The sequence below is a fragment of the Gigantopelta aegis genome, chromosome 8 (genome assembly GCF_016097555.1).
Source record: "Gigantopelta aegis isolate Gae_Host chromosome 8, Gae_host_genome, whole genome shotgun sequence".
In the NCBI taxonomy this organism is placed as follows: Eukaryota; Metazoa; Mollusca; class Gastropoda; order Neomphalida; family Peltospiridae; genus Gigantopelta; species Gigantopelta aegis.
Genome location: NC_054706.1, coordinates 80,129,131 through 80,148,702, shown reverse-complemented (window position 1 = coordinate 80,148,702; position 19,572 = coordinate 80,129,131). Strand labels below are relative to the sequence as shown.

Here is a 19,572-nt window from a genome sequence, read left to right as displayed (position 1 = left end):
GTAGTCAAAATGTCTGATAATTATTTTGACCGGTTGTCGAAGTGGTCGTTCGGTTTAACTTGTTACGTTAAAAACAGTCTGGCAAACATTAGCGACAAACGGCTGGCTGAACTCGCGTCTGGTATCTCGTGACTATGAGATATCAGTTTGTTGTTTTTACACTGATTATTCTTATATTCAATACATACTTGTGGCTTTCGTTATTTGTAAACCTGAATGCAACCTATGAATACTACTAATAAATAGTATTTGGTCTAGTTTGTGATTTTTCAAGTTTTCTGCATCCTGTATTATCAGACATACATGCGGACAAGACTAACGGCATGCGGACCGCATGGCGAGAATGTCTCGAGTATAATTATATCGTAAGTAAAACTGTCATTGAAAGGAGTTCACTTGATATTGGTCGTTTTTATTTTATTATTGGCAAAAACTATTGTGAAAATGTAAAATGAAAGCTTGATCGCGAATTATTTTAGCCACGAAAATGTTTGCGTATACATACGGTATTATCGACTAATTAACAGCTTGGCGTTTTTAATTTTGAATTGCCTCGGCAAATAATGTTCCGGTAAAATACGTATATATATCGTTTAAGAATTGTCAATTTCATAACAAAAATGAACACCGAATACGTTGGAATGATCAGCCAAATGAGGAATTTTTTCTCCGGCTTCAATCGCACTTTGGATCAGACAAACAAATCAGCTCAGGAAAGACTAAAAAATCACTTTGAACAAGTTAGATGACCAAGCTGCTTAGCATAACCATTGACAAATATTATTCAGAAATATGTTGTACTATAAAAATTAAACCCTGACATTTCTATGCTATTTTCTATATAGCCAAAAAAAAAAAAAAAAGTGAGATTCTCTGGGTGTGTGTGGAGGGGGAGGGGGGGGAGGCAACATGCCCCCCTTGACCTCCGGAGGATACGGCCTTGTAAACAAGTGACAGTGATGACCCTTCACATGTACTGTTCTGTACTTGTTTTATTTTGGGGTAAGCAGTCCACAATACAGATACATGTATAAGAAATATGCAATTTTATTGAAAAGAACATGTTTTATTCATGTTTATTCATTTTATTAAAGTGCTAATCAAATTCCAATAGTTGCTAATCAATTCTCCATCCAGTAGGAAAAACTGCTAATCAAAATTTTAAAAACAAATTGCACCCTGCACAATCAAAATGTGTTGAGTGTGTAGTTAAATAAAACAGTTCTTTCTTTTCTCTCACTATCCTCGCCACTTGACAGTTCAGGTAAGGTAGGGTTTCTGCCAGAGGGTAAAACGGGTTTGACGTCATACCCAAATGTTTTGCAGATTTCTTTTTAAGTTGTAGTTTATAATGTCTTAAAATGAAAATGAAAACCCTGCTTACCAGACAGAGCTCACAAAGCAAAGAAATAGCATGAAATAAGTACATAGAATAAGAGCACCTGAAACAACCAATACCTGATTAGGTAGAACCTGAATGCGGGTTGCATTCCACTTGAACGGCATGTTTGCATTGTATGTGGCTTCCACTAAAACACGAGCCCCTGCTTTGGGGGGAGACGGACCCTTTACACAGCAACTGTAAGAAAAATTTATTATCATCAGAATTATCAATACTAGTGTTTACTGTAAAAAATATTCTGAGAGACCCGTTACACACCAACTGTAAAAAAAAAATATATATATATTATCAAAATGATCAACAAAAACGTATGCAGAAACTTAAACACAAGTATGTACATTTACATTGTATATTTACATATTAGTAATCTGATATACCCCACCAAAGCAAGATACGAGATCATGTGCATATGAACTGTTGCAAACAGTTCAAAACATGACAAGGAAATGGCTTGCCATCAAAGTAAAACAAAGTGATTCAGTTCACTCTGCGTAAGAAATTACAAGTCTATCTACACAATTCACTGCGACAGCTCACCTCAAACCCTGCTCTGTATACACAATACTTCAGCTCACCTAGTCTGGAAGAAGACATCTTCGTCGACAAATCCGAAGTTGTCATGTAGTTTTGTTATGGTTCCCGTGAAGACCCTCTGTTTGCCCGGGATCTGAGATGTGCGTGGGAGGGGATAGCTGACCGTGGCTACTTGAGATGAGGCCAGGGAAGTCGGAATGGCTATGCCCGGCTGACTCAACACAGCCTGCGCGCTCGGCTGCTGAATTGCTTGCTGAAATTCAAAATCATGCATTTTCTTTAACGTTATACAGACTTAGCGTTTACAGAATCCTTCTCAAATTGTTGGTCAAAATGAAATATCACCCTTTTCATGTCAAAGAGTGAAAAAGCGCACTCTTACAATTAACTTATGAATTACACTCCCTAACATGATTATGTGTTGGGGGAAGGGTGAATTAGATGTGCAGTTTCTTTAATGTTTCTTAGGAACTTAAGTGTTTTGCACCTCTTAGATTAAACAGTTAATATTATCATCAGTAAATAAATAATCATCCAAACACCGTAATTATACCATCACATTGACAGATACTATGCATAAGTTATCAAACTCAAGCACATTTTAAACATAATCATTCATCTGAATAAATAAGAATGGTAAAACCCTGGACATACCTGTGGCTGTAGTCCCATCACAGTGAGTTGCTGTGCATTAAACTGCTGTTGAGCAAGAGAGGGGGCGGCAGAGTTCAGACTGTACACCGAGTGGCTGGCGACACCAGGGGGCGACACCAGGGCCGGGTTCACTACATTCCCTGGACTCGATGCTGCTGTCACTTGAATCAAATCTAGCACAGTAAATATTCAACAATTACAGTGTTCAAGTCTAACATTAGTCTTATAAACTATATAACAAAATTGAGGCTTTTCAAAGAATCGATTCTTTAATTTCTGAATTAGCTTTTCGTTTGCCAAATTCAACTACAATTCCCATTTCGTGGTTTTGGTGAAAGAAACAAAGCACAAGCATGCAAGCTTCATTCAAGCTTTATTTCAAATAATAACAATCATTCTGAGAGTACTGCTAAAGCCATTAGAGGTCCCTTACCGGGACCAACAAATTCAATATCTCCTAAGTTCAAGGGACATATCTCTTTCAAACATGGGTAAATTGCCACGAAAGTCAAACTGTATCTGTAACTGTACATAATAAAAGTACCAAAATGTTCCAGAAAACTAAGTTTGATATCTCCTACGTTTCTGAACAAAAACCACAAAGTTTAGAAAATCAGTTTTTAGATTTGGATTCTGGCAGTCATTAATGGAAACATTATCCAAGTATTTCCATTATTTTAAAAGAACATGTTGTAATTATAGTTAGATTTTACAAGGTATCAACTTCTAAAATATAGTACATATTGAAACTTTCTCATCACAAATGTTATTTCTGGCCATCACATTTTATTTTTCAATTATTTTTTTAAAAAGTATTATCATCAATCATGGAAGAACATTTTATATTAATTAGCAGTAATTCCACTGTACTTAAAGACAACTCACCAGTTCGTGCCCAAGGAGGGTTTTTCGCAGTACCAAACTGAGATGCCATTCTGGAAATCAAGAAATATATATATATATCATGTCACAAAAGATTTAATTTAAAATGTGTGTGTGAGCATATTTGTGTGAGTAGGTATGTACAATGGTTCTAGAAAAGAACCCTGCTATATATCACTATCAATGTATATGTAAGTGTGTGCATCAAAATGCATGACAAGTGTGTAATTGTTTTTGGCATTTCTTTTTTGAAGTTTCCCATGTGACAAGTGGATTAACTTGCATTGTATGGCATGATGGGATGCCCTAATTCAGAGAACTGCTACAATAGCAAGTCAAACAACAGCTGGCACTGTGGGGAGGCACAGTCACGTGACCACTTTAAACATGGAAATAAACTGCAACCCCTGCAATTGCCCATAATAATACATTCAGTTTGTTTTCTTGTGCATCTCAACATCCAATTTGTTGTTGTCTGCTTGTCATTCATTTGTGAGGTTTTTCGTCATAGTTAGTGAAAATGTTCATTAAAGTCGCTCAATCCGTGGGGCTTATTTCTGTAAATATGGATTATAAATGAAAATTACATTCATTTGGAATACCCAACCCAGTTATTGTATGATCCAAAACATTTTAATTGAACTACGATAGAGGGAATTCCATGACAAGCTTCATTTTTAAAATTTGGAAGTCTTCTTGTGAAAAGTCATGAAAATATGGCAAAACAGACTCGTAGTGATGAGGTGTATATACGACAACCGTATAATGTATTTTTAGAATTTTTATATAAACGATCACCGTGTATAGAGACTTGGCAAATGAGGGCCGGCTATATAATAAAATAATTTTTAAAAAATATATTATTTCATTACGAAAATAACTGAACACGAACTGACCATTTATTATTATTATTATTATCAGGCGCGTGTGCATGGAATTTAGCTGGGGGAGAGTCTAGACGGTTACAACGCTATAGTGCTTGGTTCAAAAACGGATAACATGTTTTCCAGCATCACAAATGTGGCATACGACCAGCCAGTTGTTTTTCGTTAAACGTTTATAAATTATTTTGACAGATTCGCAAAGTGGTCATTCGGTTTAATGTACAGCGTAACCCCACCCCCTTCCAAAAAAAAACACAACCCAAGTATGTAGCATGTTTTTCCGTCCAACGGTTGGCTTAATTATTACTTATTATTATAACCCAGTGGAATCCAGTTCTACGTGCAGGGACAAGTTCAGCCTGCCGTTCGTGCATATTTATAGGACCCACCCCAGATAAAACACCACCCCCTCCACCCCAAAAAGGTAGTAGTAGGCCAATAATAATAATATTACTAATAATAATTAATAATAATACACTATTGTTGTTGTTGTTATTATTATTATTATTATTATTATTACATGTATTATAATGTTGGAAAAATCACGTCGCAGTGGGGTGGGTGGGGGTGGTTGTTACAGAAACATTACATAAATTTAGAGGGGGGCCCGGGAGTGGTCTCGGCGTTACTGGTATAAAAAATATGTATTTTGAGTTTTATTGCCCCTTGCAATTTTGCGTATTTGAAATATGACTAAATACAGCAAAATAACCTTTTAGTCATATTTATTTGTGGTAAAATTAACTCTTTTTTACACAAGGAGCTTCAGAATTGAACTCGGAGAAAAATTATTAAGTTCAAGTCCTGCTGTTGGTTTGTGTACTCTCTTTTCGATAATCTACCTCAGCAGCTGATAATTTGTCATTTTTATTGATTTATTTATTATTAATTTTTTGTTAGTACTGCAATATTATGCTATTCAGATTTATATACACCCCCCCCCCCCCCCATCTTCCCTGTTCAGAAAATGCACTGTTCATACTGTAGTTAGTATGTATTCCTCCTGTTCCAGATGGTTAGGTATAATGGATCAATCAAATACTTATTTATTGCCTATATACATTTTTGCTTTGAATATAGCCAGCCCTCATTAGTGGAGGCTATATACACGGCCATCATATATATAGTCACATCGTATATAAACACTGTCTATTTCAGAGTATTCTTTTAAAATGTAACAATTCCTATCCCAAGTCAGCTGTTAAGGCATATTTTGCATAAAATGAATTTGACAAGGTGGAAAATGAAGGTGTTTGCGATCCAGATGTTTAGTTTTTTGCGTAAGACTAACAATAAATTTACCTATAGATGCAAAGGCTTAAATAGTCGGGATTGTCGACATTTAACATGCTTCTGTAAAATAAATTAATGTATAAGCTTATTATCATTCAGTACATGTTTTTATTAATTTTTAAGAATTTATTTTCATTGTTATTTTTTTTTTATTTACCCTACGTCACATAGGACGGTAAAGCATTCTCAAGCAGTTATTCGGGGGATGCCCGTCACGTGACTCAAAATAATACGTCACACCTCTGCCCTCCAAATAGCCGTTATTTTTCTCTGAATTATGGACCGTTGACATAATTCAATTATTTTTATAAAATATCATACTGGTTTCGTAGATGGTTCAATAAAGTACTTTTGGGTACAAATCAAATGTATATATTATCATATAATACTTTGTTGGGTCATTAATTATGTCAACCATCTGTGACAGAGCGCCTTTAACAATAAAGTTCAGAGAAGTATCTACATACAAAACTTTAATAACTCTATAATCATTAATTTTACTAATTCGCTTTTGTTTATTCTTTAAAATTACCGACATCGGTTTCATTTGACTCACAGAAATTGACTTAAAATGGACGAAGATGAATTAATAATCGGTGTACGTCACAGGACTTCACACGTGCCAGATCAACAAGGCCAACATTTAATTTTTATTATTTTAAAGCCCCGTTATATATTCGATCTGCAAATGGTATGCTACATTTTTGTGCCACATTGTAGTGAGTAGTAGACATAATCCATTCCTTACAATTTTAAATAATTTTGTGAATAAAATTAAGAATCAATGCATTAAAAAAAAAAAAAAAATTCAAACTATTCACTGGTATGAACGTAATGCCTATCTATACTGACATCAAGTGTTAGCGATAGGTGTTAATAAAACACGGACCAGACCAGAACGCTTGACAAACTGAATTTTTCTTTTAATAAAAAAAATTAAACAAAGTGTTCATCAACTGTGCATAGTTAAAAAACATATATTTTATCATGTAGTGGCTTTAAATATTAAAAATGACAAACTGTGCATGCATGGAAAAGTTATTTTTTCAAATGCCTGTGCTTGAATGAGTTAGAAACTACCATCCTTTCCTGTTTACTGTATGGTGTTACACTATTGTTTACTGTCTAGAATGGATTCATTTTACATCATGTTGTTGATTTGGGTTTTTTAACGGACTGGAATATATTTTACTTCATGTACCCTAACTGAAAAATACAGAATATTGTTTCCATAAGTATCGCATTCATGGTTTTGTCATTAGCCTAATGCAGTTTGGGATGTTGATTAGGATGCCTGATGTTTTGCTCCCAAGCATGTTCACCCCAAAACATATGTCAGTTCACCCCAACGCATTACCAGTTCGCCCCCCGCATAAAAACCAAAAAAAAACATAAGGTTTGGTGTGTCTTCACCCGTCACACAAGAGGCCCTATGGAAGGAAGGAAGGAAATGTTTTATTTAACGATGCACTCAACACATTTTATTTATGGTTATATGGCATCAGACATATGGCTAAGGACCACACAGATACTGAGAGACAAAACCCGCTGTCGCCACTGCATGAGCTACTCTTTTCAATTAGCAGCACCATCCTACAGACAGGGTAGTACATACCACGGCCTTTGATATACCAGTCGTGGTGCACTGGCTGGAACGAGAAATAGACCAACAGACAAACAAACCCATGTTCCCCTTCTCCTCTCCCCCTTAATACCTTTGAAACAAACACGCATGTATAGCAAGAACAAAAACAAAGAGCAAAACAACCTCCGCTAAATCATCTTTATTGGGTGGGGAGAACTGACAAATAGTTGGTGGGCGAACGGACAACCCATTGGGGGAAAATTGACAGGAGGCGAACTGACACTGGGGGCAAACCGGTCTTACTGGGGGTGAACTAACTGAGGGCTAACTGGTTTTGGGGCTAAAAGTCTGGTACAACCATGTCCGGTGTATCGGTGCACTTGGTATTTTGCTTAAGTATGCTTAGGAAGTTGTCATGTTGTCGGTGTTTTTAACGAATTAAAATTCAATTCCTTTTTCAATGTTCAATCATGTATCAACATATTTATTGTACATTAAGGGTAGAATTAATTTTTGTTTTTAGAATTATCAATAATTAAATCATAACTTCAAAATATTTAATTAACCTGCTTTCGTGTATATAAACGTGATGTAGATCACCTTTATTGATATTAAGAATGTTAAAGCCAGTCTAAAAACACCTTTCCTGCATTTTTAAAATTATAGTAAATGGTATAATTTGTTGGGTTTTTTCCGGTTATTTTTACTTAAACTGAAAAGGAAAACACAAACAAATACAAACAAAACAAAAGTTTTACACCTTAACTGACAGTCATTCCAGTTCACAATTGTCACATTATTACAAAAATAATAATAATAATAAAATAAAATAATAATAATAATAAAAGCGAAATAAGATCCACGTGTGTGCACAATCTACCGGAGAAAAACAATCCATGTTGGCATCTTAGCCATGCATGACAATGAACATGTATGTACTGTGCCACTCAAGAAAACGATTCCGAGACTGATAACGAGATGGGTCATGTATGATCATTAATTTTCATAATATTTTTAACAAGACAAAACAAAAAAGTACTAAAAAATCCTGGGACAATAGTGTAGCATTTATGGGCTACAAAGTGAGATCATGGGCAGTTTATAAATAGCAGGTCACCGATCCACATCTACTGCACCGAATCACCGGACATGCAAATCGTTATGGATACAAGGAGGTGTCTACATTTATGGACAATTTTAAAATGTTTATTTACTACAGATATAAAACATTTTGTAGTGTATCTCAGATTATGCACTGCTTCATTGGTGAGAGACATATTTTATTAAGTATTTCACAATGTTCACACAGAAAATGGTCTTTGATTGAATGCTTAGGTGCGCCGATACACCGGATGGTAACAGGTCATTTCGCCCTTATTACTAGTTCACATGAGTTGTTTTGAGCAGGGTCGATTCGTACCTCTTAACAGAGTTGTTTCGCCATGTTTCGATTCGTACTAATTTTTATTTTTTAATAAAGTACATTTATTCATCAATTTGTCCTATATGCATTGATTTTGTATGTCACACATTGAGATCTACATTGTGTGTTTATATTTACAGATAAAAATAATATAATTTTATTTATTTCGAATATCATTTACTCAAGCTATATACACAAAATATGTACAGGCCTTAGATAATATACCTGTAGACAATGTATTCACATTAATAATTAATTTATGAAGTCACACTGCATACTACTGATTACTACTGATGTGCTGTGGTTTCTTATTAAATATACTACATACCCACCTGAGGTTCAAACGCCGAGTACAGTATGTTGATTTCACCTAATATTTGGTAATGAATAAACAGAAGTAAAAAAAAATAATATAACAAATATATTTATTTGCGGGGGGGGGGGGGGGGGGGGGGCGAACCAACTCGGTAGGAATGAGATTTTGGGCGAACCAACCCTGAGTGCATCGGACTAAGGGCGAAACAACACAGAGTTCAAAATGGTTTTAGGGCGAAACGACCCGGATAATGCGGATTCACACCGGGCACCACTGTACACGTTGATTAGAAGTATTACATCTCTTGAAGCTGAGAAACAAAGTTTACCTAATAGAACGAAAAACTACCACACTTTTTATGTGGAATGGGCAGAACTCTTGATTGCAAAATTTAATGCTTTTTATCATGAAAACAAATGTCCCCATGAATGCAGTGGCGATCAGATTGCAAAGGGAGACAATTCATGTCACGCATAATCTAACTACCTAGCATATTTGGAAATATTTCATGCAAAACGTAATTATTGATACAGCAATACATGCTGAAATCAATATTTGTGACTTTATGATATTCTGAATACCTGTAATTGATAAATGTTTTTAAATTCAATAACGATAAGTGAACCTTGTAACAAAATGGCGACTACTGTGTTATACTTTCCCACCAAATGTACTAGCGCACCGCATTAACGCCTAGTTTTAGGTGGAGAGGGGGGACTTCAAATATAAAATCGGATGTTACATTTTATTTTGACCATTATTAATCATCTTACATTTTACCTGTAAGTGTTAGCTTAAAATTACCAAGTTTGGCAAATCCAAAACATGTTTCTGGTCGTCCTGTAGGGTTAGCTCAAAACTATATTTTTTTACAAAGAAGAGAAAAAAAAAAGGACGTAGCTGTAAGCCAAGCTCGGAAAGTAAAATTAATACAATACAGTACAACATGCTTTATTACCGTGCTTGCATGTGATGTTTACATATAATTATACATATAAACACAATCTGGTGACCCAGCAATAATAAAACTAATGATAAGAATAATGAACAACAAAATATCATTAAACAACATAAAACAATTTATAGTTATAATAGCTCAAATCACCTCCATCCCTCACATTATTGATATTGATATATAAGGGAAGGCTAGAGGAAATTCTGTGTAATGCTACCGACCTCGGTGGTGTTGTGGTTAAGCCATCGGGCATAAGGCTGGTGGTTATTGGGTTCGCAGCCCGGTACCGGCTCCCACCCAGAGCGAATTTTAACAACTCATTGGGTAGGTGTACGACCACTACAGGGCCGTACCCTGATCAAAATCCTAGAGTGGGGGGGGGGGGCACTTCTCTCTCACTAACTACTAACAGCTAACAACTAATCCACTGTCCTGGACAGACAGCCCAAATAGCGGAGGTGTGTGCCCAGGAAAGCGTTCTTGAACCTTAATTATTGGATATAAGTACTAAAATAAATTGAAATGAATTGAATATGTAATGTTTTAGCAATCGTCGACAACCAAATGGTCGCAAGCTGCTGTGTGAAATACATATGTTTTTTCCTAATTCTGATGCCACAGAGCTTTAGTTTGATTATTCTCGAGTCCAGTCATGACATGACATTAAATTTAACTTACATGTTGTTAACGCTACACAAAGAAAACCGACGCCCCTATACCTCACCATAAGAAAGTATAGCGCAGGTTCGTATAGATAAAAACATAACAGGGTTGAAAATTAACGTGAAAACTATGGTCGCCAGCAGGGCCAGTTGAAGAAAAATGTTACTGGCCCTTCTCAAATTCAACTAGCCCTCCAATTATCACATTAGCATTTAACTGCACAGCTAAAATCAAAGCATGTTTGACTGAATTATGCTTGATTTATGGAGAGAGGGCTGCGTTTTAGGGGAAATGCTGGGTTGTTGTGGGATTGTTGTTGTTTTCGCTTCTTTTTTTTTTAAATGACTGCGGGAGGATGTTCGAGGTGCTTACCTGCTTCCAGTTTAACATCGGGGCCTATTGACGTAGCCTATCTTTGTTATATGATGGACACTAATTGTTTTATTTATAACACACTCAAAAATTTTGTTTGTTTTGTTTAACGACACCAGTAAAGCACACTGATTTATAAATCATTGGCTATTGGATGTCAGTGTCATCTCCGTCACGATATAAAAGTGACGCAGATGACGGGTACGTAGATGACACAATAGTTAATTAGTAAGAGTAGTAGGGACTAAAGTACTGTCGGAAATAGAATACAAATTATTTTCGTCGATTATTTCTTACATATTAAACAGACAAGTAAATATTTTGTAAATATCTATTTAATGATAGTCTACCTAATTTAGCATTTACTTGTTTTGATTCTCATTGATGTACAAGATGGTGTTTACTCTTGAAATTAAAAGAGATGTCAGTAAACAGGTGATTTGTGCACTTTATTGGAACAGACTATAACACATTTTGGTCAACATGTGTCAATTTCATTGCTGTTAAAATATGCGAGAGACCCTTTCTGATGACAGTTTACCCCTATCCCTCTCCAAAACAAAATATTTATAAACATTTATAAGTAACTTTTGAGCAAAACTGTCAAGAACCATTCTGAGTTTGTGATCTGTTATACCGGCATTAAAGGTGCTATCTCAAAGTTGCATAATGACAGCTACTGCAAATCATGATTTTATAAAATTGTGTTTTAACATTTAAAGAGTACACCTTTAGCTATATGCCCATAAACGATTATAGGAAATAATTGTATCTACTAGTAGAAAATACATTTTTATTGGAGAATCTTTATCACAAACAGATGCTCACAAAATGAAAGAAATAATTGACAAAAATAATTTTTATTCTATTTCTGACACTACTGTTTTTTTAGTAAGAAAATATGTTCATATAAAAAGAATGTCCGAGTTATGTTGTTTCTGATCTATCAGTTATACTCGTTTGTATATATGTATAGTAATCGTAATCGTGACATTCTAAAGTAATCGTAATCGATTACTTTTGTCATATATAGATGACATGTAATAAATATACGCATCTGTATAGTGTATAAAAATGAACAATATGGGTTATCATTTCAACAGAAACAACATGGCTGTCGTGGATATTAAAAAATGAACGTTCGCAAACTTGTAATACCACATGGAAATAATAGTTTTATGGAAATTCTATTTTTCTAGCACCTCAAAGTAGTTGTGACGTAGATGACAAGAAATCTGGGGACATGGATTTTTTTAATCTAAAAACTTCGATTATTAAAGATATTTAGCAGCTAACAATTTCTTTTGGACAATGAAGGATACTATGTTTCATGGGGAGTATATGACAAAATACATGTTATTTAATACGTACTGGTTACACTTAATGGCTACCTTGTAAATTAGAAACCAGGCAATGGGGACAACCGTTTCTTTTACTATCTTCTCAGGGAAATATTCCAAGAAAATGCCAGAGATATAATTTACAACCTCAAAATGGTGTAGATATTAGAATGGATTCTTTACTAAGATGACACAAACAAAAATATTACTTAAATATTTTAGTTTTACCGAGTTATTTAGTACTAAAGTTAGGGGACGCCAATTTGTCCTGTTACTGCAGAATGACACACTTAGAAGTTAGAGCATGATGATGTTTGTGCAGGATCTCAAGTCGAGTAAGGTAGAATTTACACAGGCATATGTACTTCCTTTTTAAAATTGTTCCAGAGACTGTTCATAGTGGTTGTGGTGGGTTGATATTAATCTTTTAACATCTATTTAAAAAATGACCAGACGGTGATGTGTGTACCGTGCTATTCTTTTTACAATATATTAATTGATACATACATACATTTATTGTGTCAAATATTAATATAGTGTAACGATGACACTTTAGTTTATGTTGCCAATCCAGACGTTACAAATTTTACATTGCAATTTCTGTTGGATCTTGGGTAAAATACGCCAAGAAGTTGTCAAATAATATATTGAATATTCAGTGTCAGACAGTATGAACAGTTACTTTATCTCTTTCTTTTTCAGGATTGTGTCCACATTGTGAAGAATACCATGGTAAATATAATTATAAATTGATGGAATTAAATCGGCTTTCAACCAGCAAGCAAAAGCCATGCGGTTACCATAGTTTAGGTAGATCATAAAAAAACGCTTTTGAGAAAAACATTATGGTGCAAGCAATCACTCACCTTGGATGTGTACTGCCAATCAAGTATACTTGGTTAGCGTTTATTTAAGTGTGACCAAATAGATTTAGTCATTTGGTAAAACATTACCCATATTGCATATACATGAATCTTGATCTGAGATTGATCCCTGTCGATGAGCTCATTGGCCTATTTCTTGTTCCAACCAGTGCTCTACAAATTATTAACAGGGCTTGGTATGTACTGTCGTGTCTGCAGGGCGTAAAATTTGGCACGAATGATTTTGTCGTTCATCTGTCGGTTATGCAAAACCAATATCGACATGAACGACGGATCATTGTTGCACAAACTATAATTGCACGTCAGAAAATGTAAACTAACGTGATTTGGCTAATATAACTATTTTTGGAATAAAATAATAACGGGCCTAGCATTGCAGGTGTGAGAAGAAAAAAAATGTATCCGTTTGAACTCGACATCGCGGTCAATTACAAAGTCGGCACTGTCATTAGAAGTGTCGATAACATTTAGTAATATAGTCGCACATTCCCTTTACTCATTTCGCTACGTGTGGAAATTAAAGCGGTTTATGAGTATTTATTAAACGTGACATCACCTTAGCCCGGCATATAGTTAAATAGAGTTGTAAAATGTCAGGACCTAATTTGAAAAAACGCAAAAAGGACACGGTGGGTAAAAAAAACCTTTAAAAAATGGTGGTTTCGCAGTTAATATAAGAGAGAATGGCGACATATGTAAAGTCTCGTGGTAAATATTCCTGCGCACAATAAACTCGTGCAATAAATAGGAAGCAAAAAAAACGTATGTGATGTTCTGTATATTTATTTACTTTTTGACACCTGTGTGGTTACGTTGAAATATATGCATTAATTCTGAAAGATGTATTGTAATGAAAACAAGTACAACCCTTGCTAAATCAATTTATTAAAATATGACGTACACAGCAAAGAAAATAGTACGTTTAATAAGGGACTTTAAAATAATGAAGTGAAAATTAGAACATGATGAAACACTGAGTTGCAGCATCAATTGGATCGATCAAGGATTCGCAGAACTTTGGGTCTTTCCGTTCAGACCCGGAAGCTTTACGGGAAATCCTCGTTTCGTTCAGACTATTGTTTGGCGCCAACAAGTACTCCCCTGTAACAGAACTGATTGGGTAGTGTGCTGAAATGTAAATGGCAGCTTTCAAGTTAGTGCCAGCATACCAAATAATAATTATAATTTAGTATTTATGATAAGAATTTGGAGAAAAGCTACGAAAATCGCCCATCTTAGATTCTCATTTGATTACCGTTGCCGGTTAACCTTTTCATTTGTATCTCAACTGGAGAAAATCGTTTGTGCAAACACTAAAACCACACGAACGACATATCGTTTGTCCGAAAAAATCTAATTTTATGCCTCGTGTCTGTGGGATAATTGATATAAAAGATCACTTGCTGCTAATCGAAAATGATCGTCCATTGATGATTGAGTGAGAGCAGTTTTCCTTTCATCTGTGGTCCTTAACTATACATGTTTGTCTGTTTTATTATGTTGATCATCAATTCATTTACATATTTACCATTGTTTGATACCCAATAGCTAATGTATATTTTGTGCTGGGGTGGGTGGTGTTTTAACATTTATTCATTCATTCCAATTGTAAATAAATGTGTTGCGTGTGCCGTTACTAAATAAAACATTTTGTTTCTTTGATTCACAGCCTCAACAGATTATGGAGATAAAGGATTTCCTTCTGACTGCCAGAAGAAAAGATGCCAAATGTGAGTGCTCTAAATCAACTTGCTTAGATTGGTGAATTTCATGATTTTCACCAACACGAAGAGTAGTGGCTTGTGTTTAGGACAGTTTATAAATTATGTACAAATATTGTTCTGCATGCTACAAACCTAACCAGCTGGGATTTTTTCTTCTCTTAACCTTTTAAAAAAAAAAATTATGTTGAATTGCAGGTGGGTCTAGAGCTTGGGGTGTTACCATTTCTAAATCTAAAACTAAAAGTATAATTTTTTATAAAAAAAGACAATTTAAATCCGTTTGTGATCTAAAACTTAAAATAAATGAGGTTACTATTAACCAGGTGCAATCGGTCAAATTTCTCGGAGTAATCTTTGACCATAATCTTAGTTTTGGAGAACACATAACAGAGGTGACTGGTAACTGCACTATATATATAAATTTACTTAGGGCATTATCAGGCACACCCTGGGGTGCTGATAGAAAAACGCTGCTCATGATCTTTGAGGCATTTATAGTGTCCAGATTGCAGTATGGAGCCCAGGCCTTTAGATGTGCTTCCCAGACTCAGCTGAGAAAACTGGATAGTGTGTATGGTAGGGCTCTCAAGGTAATAGTTGGGGGAACTATCTGCACACCGTATGATAGTCTTGGTAGAGCTGGGGGTAATGCCATTGGCCCTTAGGAGGATCAGGCAGGGGTTGAAATATATTAATAAAATCCGTAGCCTTGTGCCTGATTCTCCAGTTAACAACCTTAAACCTGTTAAAGTAAATATAAACAGAGATAAACACACATCTATTGTTTCATATTTAAATAAGTTTGCAAATGACTTTGGGATTGTTGGCCTTCCGCTAAGCAGAATAGAGACATCGGTGGATCTGCCGTGGGTGACCAATGTCCCAAAAGTGCATTACCATATCAGGGAAGAAATTATTAAAACTAATAATCCTAATTTTAAAAATATTATATTTCAAGCAGTGGTTGGAGAAATCTACCCGGATGTGACTCAGGTCTATACAGACGGGTCGAAAGACCCAACCACTGGTAAAACAGGAATGGCCTTTGTTATTAATAATTTTAAATATTTAAGGAAACCGATAGCCATTAGGGCTAGACTATCGGATAACATTTCAGTTTATACATCAGAATTAATGGCCATACTGTATTCCCTGAAATGGATTGAAAGATATCATGTTAATAATAGCCCCAATAGATATGTCATCTTCTCTGACATTCTTAGTGCCCTGCAAGCAATCAATGGAGCCCATAGTATCAGATCGGAAATTATAAATAAAATTTATAAAATATATTTTAATATTGCTGCTCTGGGTATCCAAGTCATTATGGAATGGGTTCCGGCTCACATTGGAATATCTGGTAATGAAGCAGCCGATGCCAACGCTAAAAAGAGTTTGCTGGAACCGGCAGTCGACGTTCCAGTAGAACATAATGTTAACGAAATAAATTCCATAGCTGAGCCACACCTGGTGGCTCTGTGGCAAACCGAATGGAACCACAGAGCCAGGGTGTGGCATGCCTACATTAAACCAAAAGCGACCACTCCTGGGCCAGTTTCTTTTAATGTTAAGGTAACTAGAATTATTGCAAGACTTAGAATGGGTGTCTCTTCGGCTTTAAATGATGTTAGATTTAAAATTAAAAAAGTTAAGTCACCCAACTGTTTAGTATGTCATACAATCGAAGATGTTAATCATTTTTTGATAAAATGTACTAAACATGACAAAATTAGACTAACTGGTTAATTATTTTATTAAAATTAAATTAGAGTTTAATGCTTATAATTTATTAAATCCACCTAAAGAATAAAAAAATACAATAGACAGGTTGTTGGTCGCTTTTGTATATCAATCTAAAATAAATATATAATATTATAGGGTTCTCCTGGGGGCGGTTCCTGCCATAGCCTAGGCATTGTTAGATTGGTGCAAATGTGGCAGGCCCGTTCCTTTTATGGGACCCACAATAAATAATCACTGTTGGTGGGCTGGGTAATAGCACTCATTATTGTTTGCTCCTCACCCCTTCTGGGGTTGGAAGGATGTTACCTGCGCCCCTACTGTCCGGTCTTTCGCCCCTTCCGTCTGCAATGTCGCGCCTGGCTTGCTGGATTTTTAATTTTAATGTAATGTACCGGTTTTAAAATTATTTTAATTATATTGTATATAAATAGTATAATGTATTTTAATTTTTAAATTAATTTATATTGTGGTGTGGGTGTTTGAATGATTTTTTTTTTTGATTTTTTTTTACTTCGGGTTGATGATGGGGTTGCTATCTGGCAGTAACAGCCCCCTCCTCGCCGACCAAATATATTGTATGAACTGCTTTTAATTTTTATTGGGTGTTTGTTTTAAAATTGATAGGTTTACAAGCGTGCTCTTTTAATTTGTTTTAATTTATTTTATACGTGTTTTTAACTTTATTGAGATAGAGGGAAATGGGACCCTGTGGCGGCTGCTTAACCTCCTTTAATCAACCTCCTACTAAATAATAATAGGGCTAAAATAAAGAGTTTCTGTACTATTTGTATTTTTGAAATGCTCGTTCTAAATTTGCAACAAAGTTTTAAATTAAATGAATTATATATTTTATATTAATTATTATTTTTGGAATTGCGCAAATAAAAACTAATTATATAATATCCGTATTCCCCATTGGTTTAATTTCAAAATTGTCCTAAGTAATTTCTGTCCCGGATTGGGCCCCTGGCCTCCAGAGACCGAACCCGGGTTGGACATGCTCGAAGCCTTAGTGGTATAGGAGCATGGGAAAGTCTTCACACACACACTCAAATTTATTAAACGAAATTTCAGCAGAGAGAAAAAAACCTACAAAAAAAACCAACACGATAGAGCGATAAGGAGGGAGGTGGAGAGCGTTTCTCACTAGCCCGAACTTAAAAATCACTAGCCACGGGCGTCGGGCTAGCGGATTTGTCGAACTCTGGGATAGGTCCCCGTCGGTTGGCCTATTGGGCTATTTCTCGCTCTAGCCAGTGCACCACGACTGGTATATCAAAGGCCGTGGTATGTGCTATTCTGTCTGGGATGGTGCATATAAAAGATCCCTTGCTACTAGTGGAAAAATGTAGTGGGTTTCATCTGTCAAAATTACCATGGATATGTTTGATGATTAATAAATCAATGTGCTCTAGTGGTGTCGTTAAACAAAACAAACTTACTTTCTTTGAGCCAAACTAGTTGACAAGAACATGAGCTAGCATATGATGATTCACTGACACCTCTTATATGAATGTGTATAGCACATTTTGAAATCTTCCTAAACTCTGATGCTAGCGTTAAAATATTTTTTTGTAACCACAGTTTTGCGACCATTTTTTCGTTTAGCGACTAAAACATTTCATTCCATCTGTATAAAAATACAAGTAGGCGTCGTCTGGCTCCTAGATGGAAAAGTTAGCATAGATGGCTGAAGCTATGCAGACATCAAAATAAGTCGATAACAATAGTTCCAGTTTCCAGGTGGTTACCACATTATCAAAAAAATTGAGAACTACTTCATTCTCCAAAATAAATGTTAGCAAAATCACCTCAAATTTTATCAATTTTGTGTTGTTCAGATACATTATTGTATGGGCAAGTACAATCTAATTAAAATTAGCTCCACTATTACATGTGGATCTAACTCCAGCCAGTTGGAGCTCATGTCCACCAATCAAAACCTTACTTGCAGAATCCTGCCAGTGATTTAAAAATAATTTGAAAACATTCCGAATTATCCTGAGGGTATACGACATGTTTCGTGTGAATTACGAATGCCTTAAAACATGTTTTATTTTATAAAAGAAATAATTTGTAAGACTGATTTAGGTTTTTTTAAAATAAATAAAGAAATAATTTTTAATGTAAAATTGAAGACTGATAACCCACCCCGTACGTATTGGTATGGTTCGCTGTACTGCGGCCACTAGAATAGACTCGCCCAATATTTTTAGAATTTGTATGCTCCCAAATGACGTTATAAAAGGCGAAGTGTGATTGGTCAATATTTAAATTATTATTTACAGACGAAATGTTACCTGGACATTGGGGACTACGCAGTGTTGTTAGTTTTAAATCACTGGCAGGATTCTGCAAGTAAGGTTTTGATTGGTGGACATGAGCTACAGCTGGCTGGTGTTAGATCCACATGTAATAGTGGACCTAATTTTAATTAGATTTGGGCAAGTAGCATTTCAACCAACTGATTTGGTGATGATTAATATATTTGGTGGATGATTTGGGACTTGTCCAGCCTGGTTTCTCCTGCAGTCTTTCACAGACTAAATGGTTTAGAGAGGACGATCTAGCACATGATGATTAACTGACACCTCTTATATGAATGTGGGTTGCACATTTTGAAATGTCATAACACTTTCTGATTGCTAGACGTTTTTTCAGACACATTTATCTATTGGCATTCTTGTTAACTGATAGTACTGGTTTTGACAATAAGCAATAGGAGGTATTTGAAAGTGAGTGTTTACATAACCAAGCAATCCAGAATGAGACCATAATGTCATGCCATTGTTGCACATGTAAGCATAGTTTTGAGTTGATTTCTTTTTATTATGCAATAATGCCGAAAGGATGCGCTGCATACTACTAGTACCATATTTTCCCCACGTATCATGCACACTTTTTTTCAGGAAATGCAG

The 19,572-nt window shown here is 35.4% G+C and overlaps 1 protein-coding gene across 2 annotated transcripts in view; it reads right to left on the bottom strand.

Moving 5' to 3' along the window:
- Window positions 1-9,635, bottom strand: part of LOC121378733 (cell division cycle and apoptosis regulator protein 1-like) — a 59,259-nt gene extending 49,624 nt beyond the window's left edge. The window contains exons 1-5 of one of the 2 annotated variants that reach the window (XM_041507019.1): window positions 9,555-9,635; window positions 3,476-3,525; window positions 2,591-2,763; window positions 1,978-2,189; window positions 1,459-1,579 (exon numbers count right to left, since the gene is read on the bottom strand). In XM_041507019.1, the coding sequence (XP_041362953.1) occupies window positions 1,459-1,579; window positions 1,978-2,189; window positions 2,591-2,763; window positions 3,476-3,524 (555 nt within the window). In that variant the 5' untranslated portion in view covers window position 3,525; window positions 9,555-9,635. The remainder of the gene's footprint in view (window positions 1-1,458; window positions 1,580-1,977; window positions 2,190-2,590; window positions 2,764-3,475; window positions 3,526-9,554) is intronic. The other variant, XM_041507020.1, reaches the window with a different exon arrangement.
- Window positions 9,636-19,572: the final 9,937 nt, after the last annotated feature.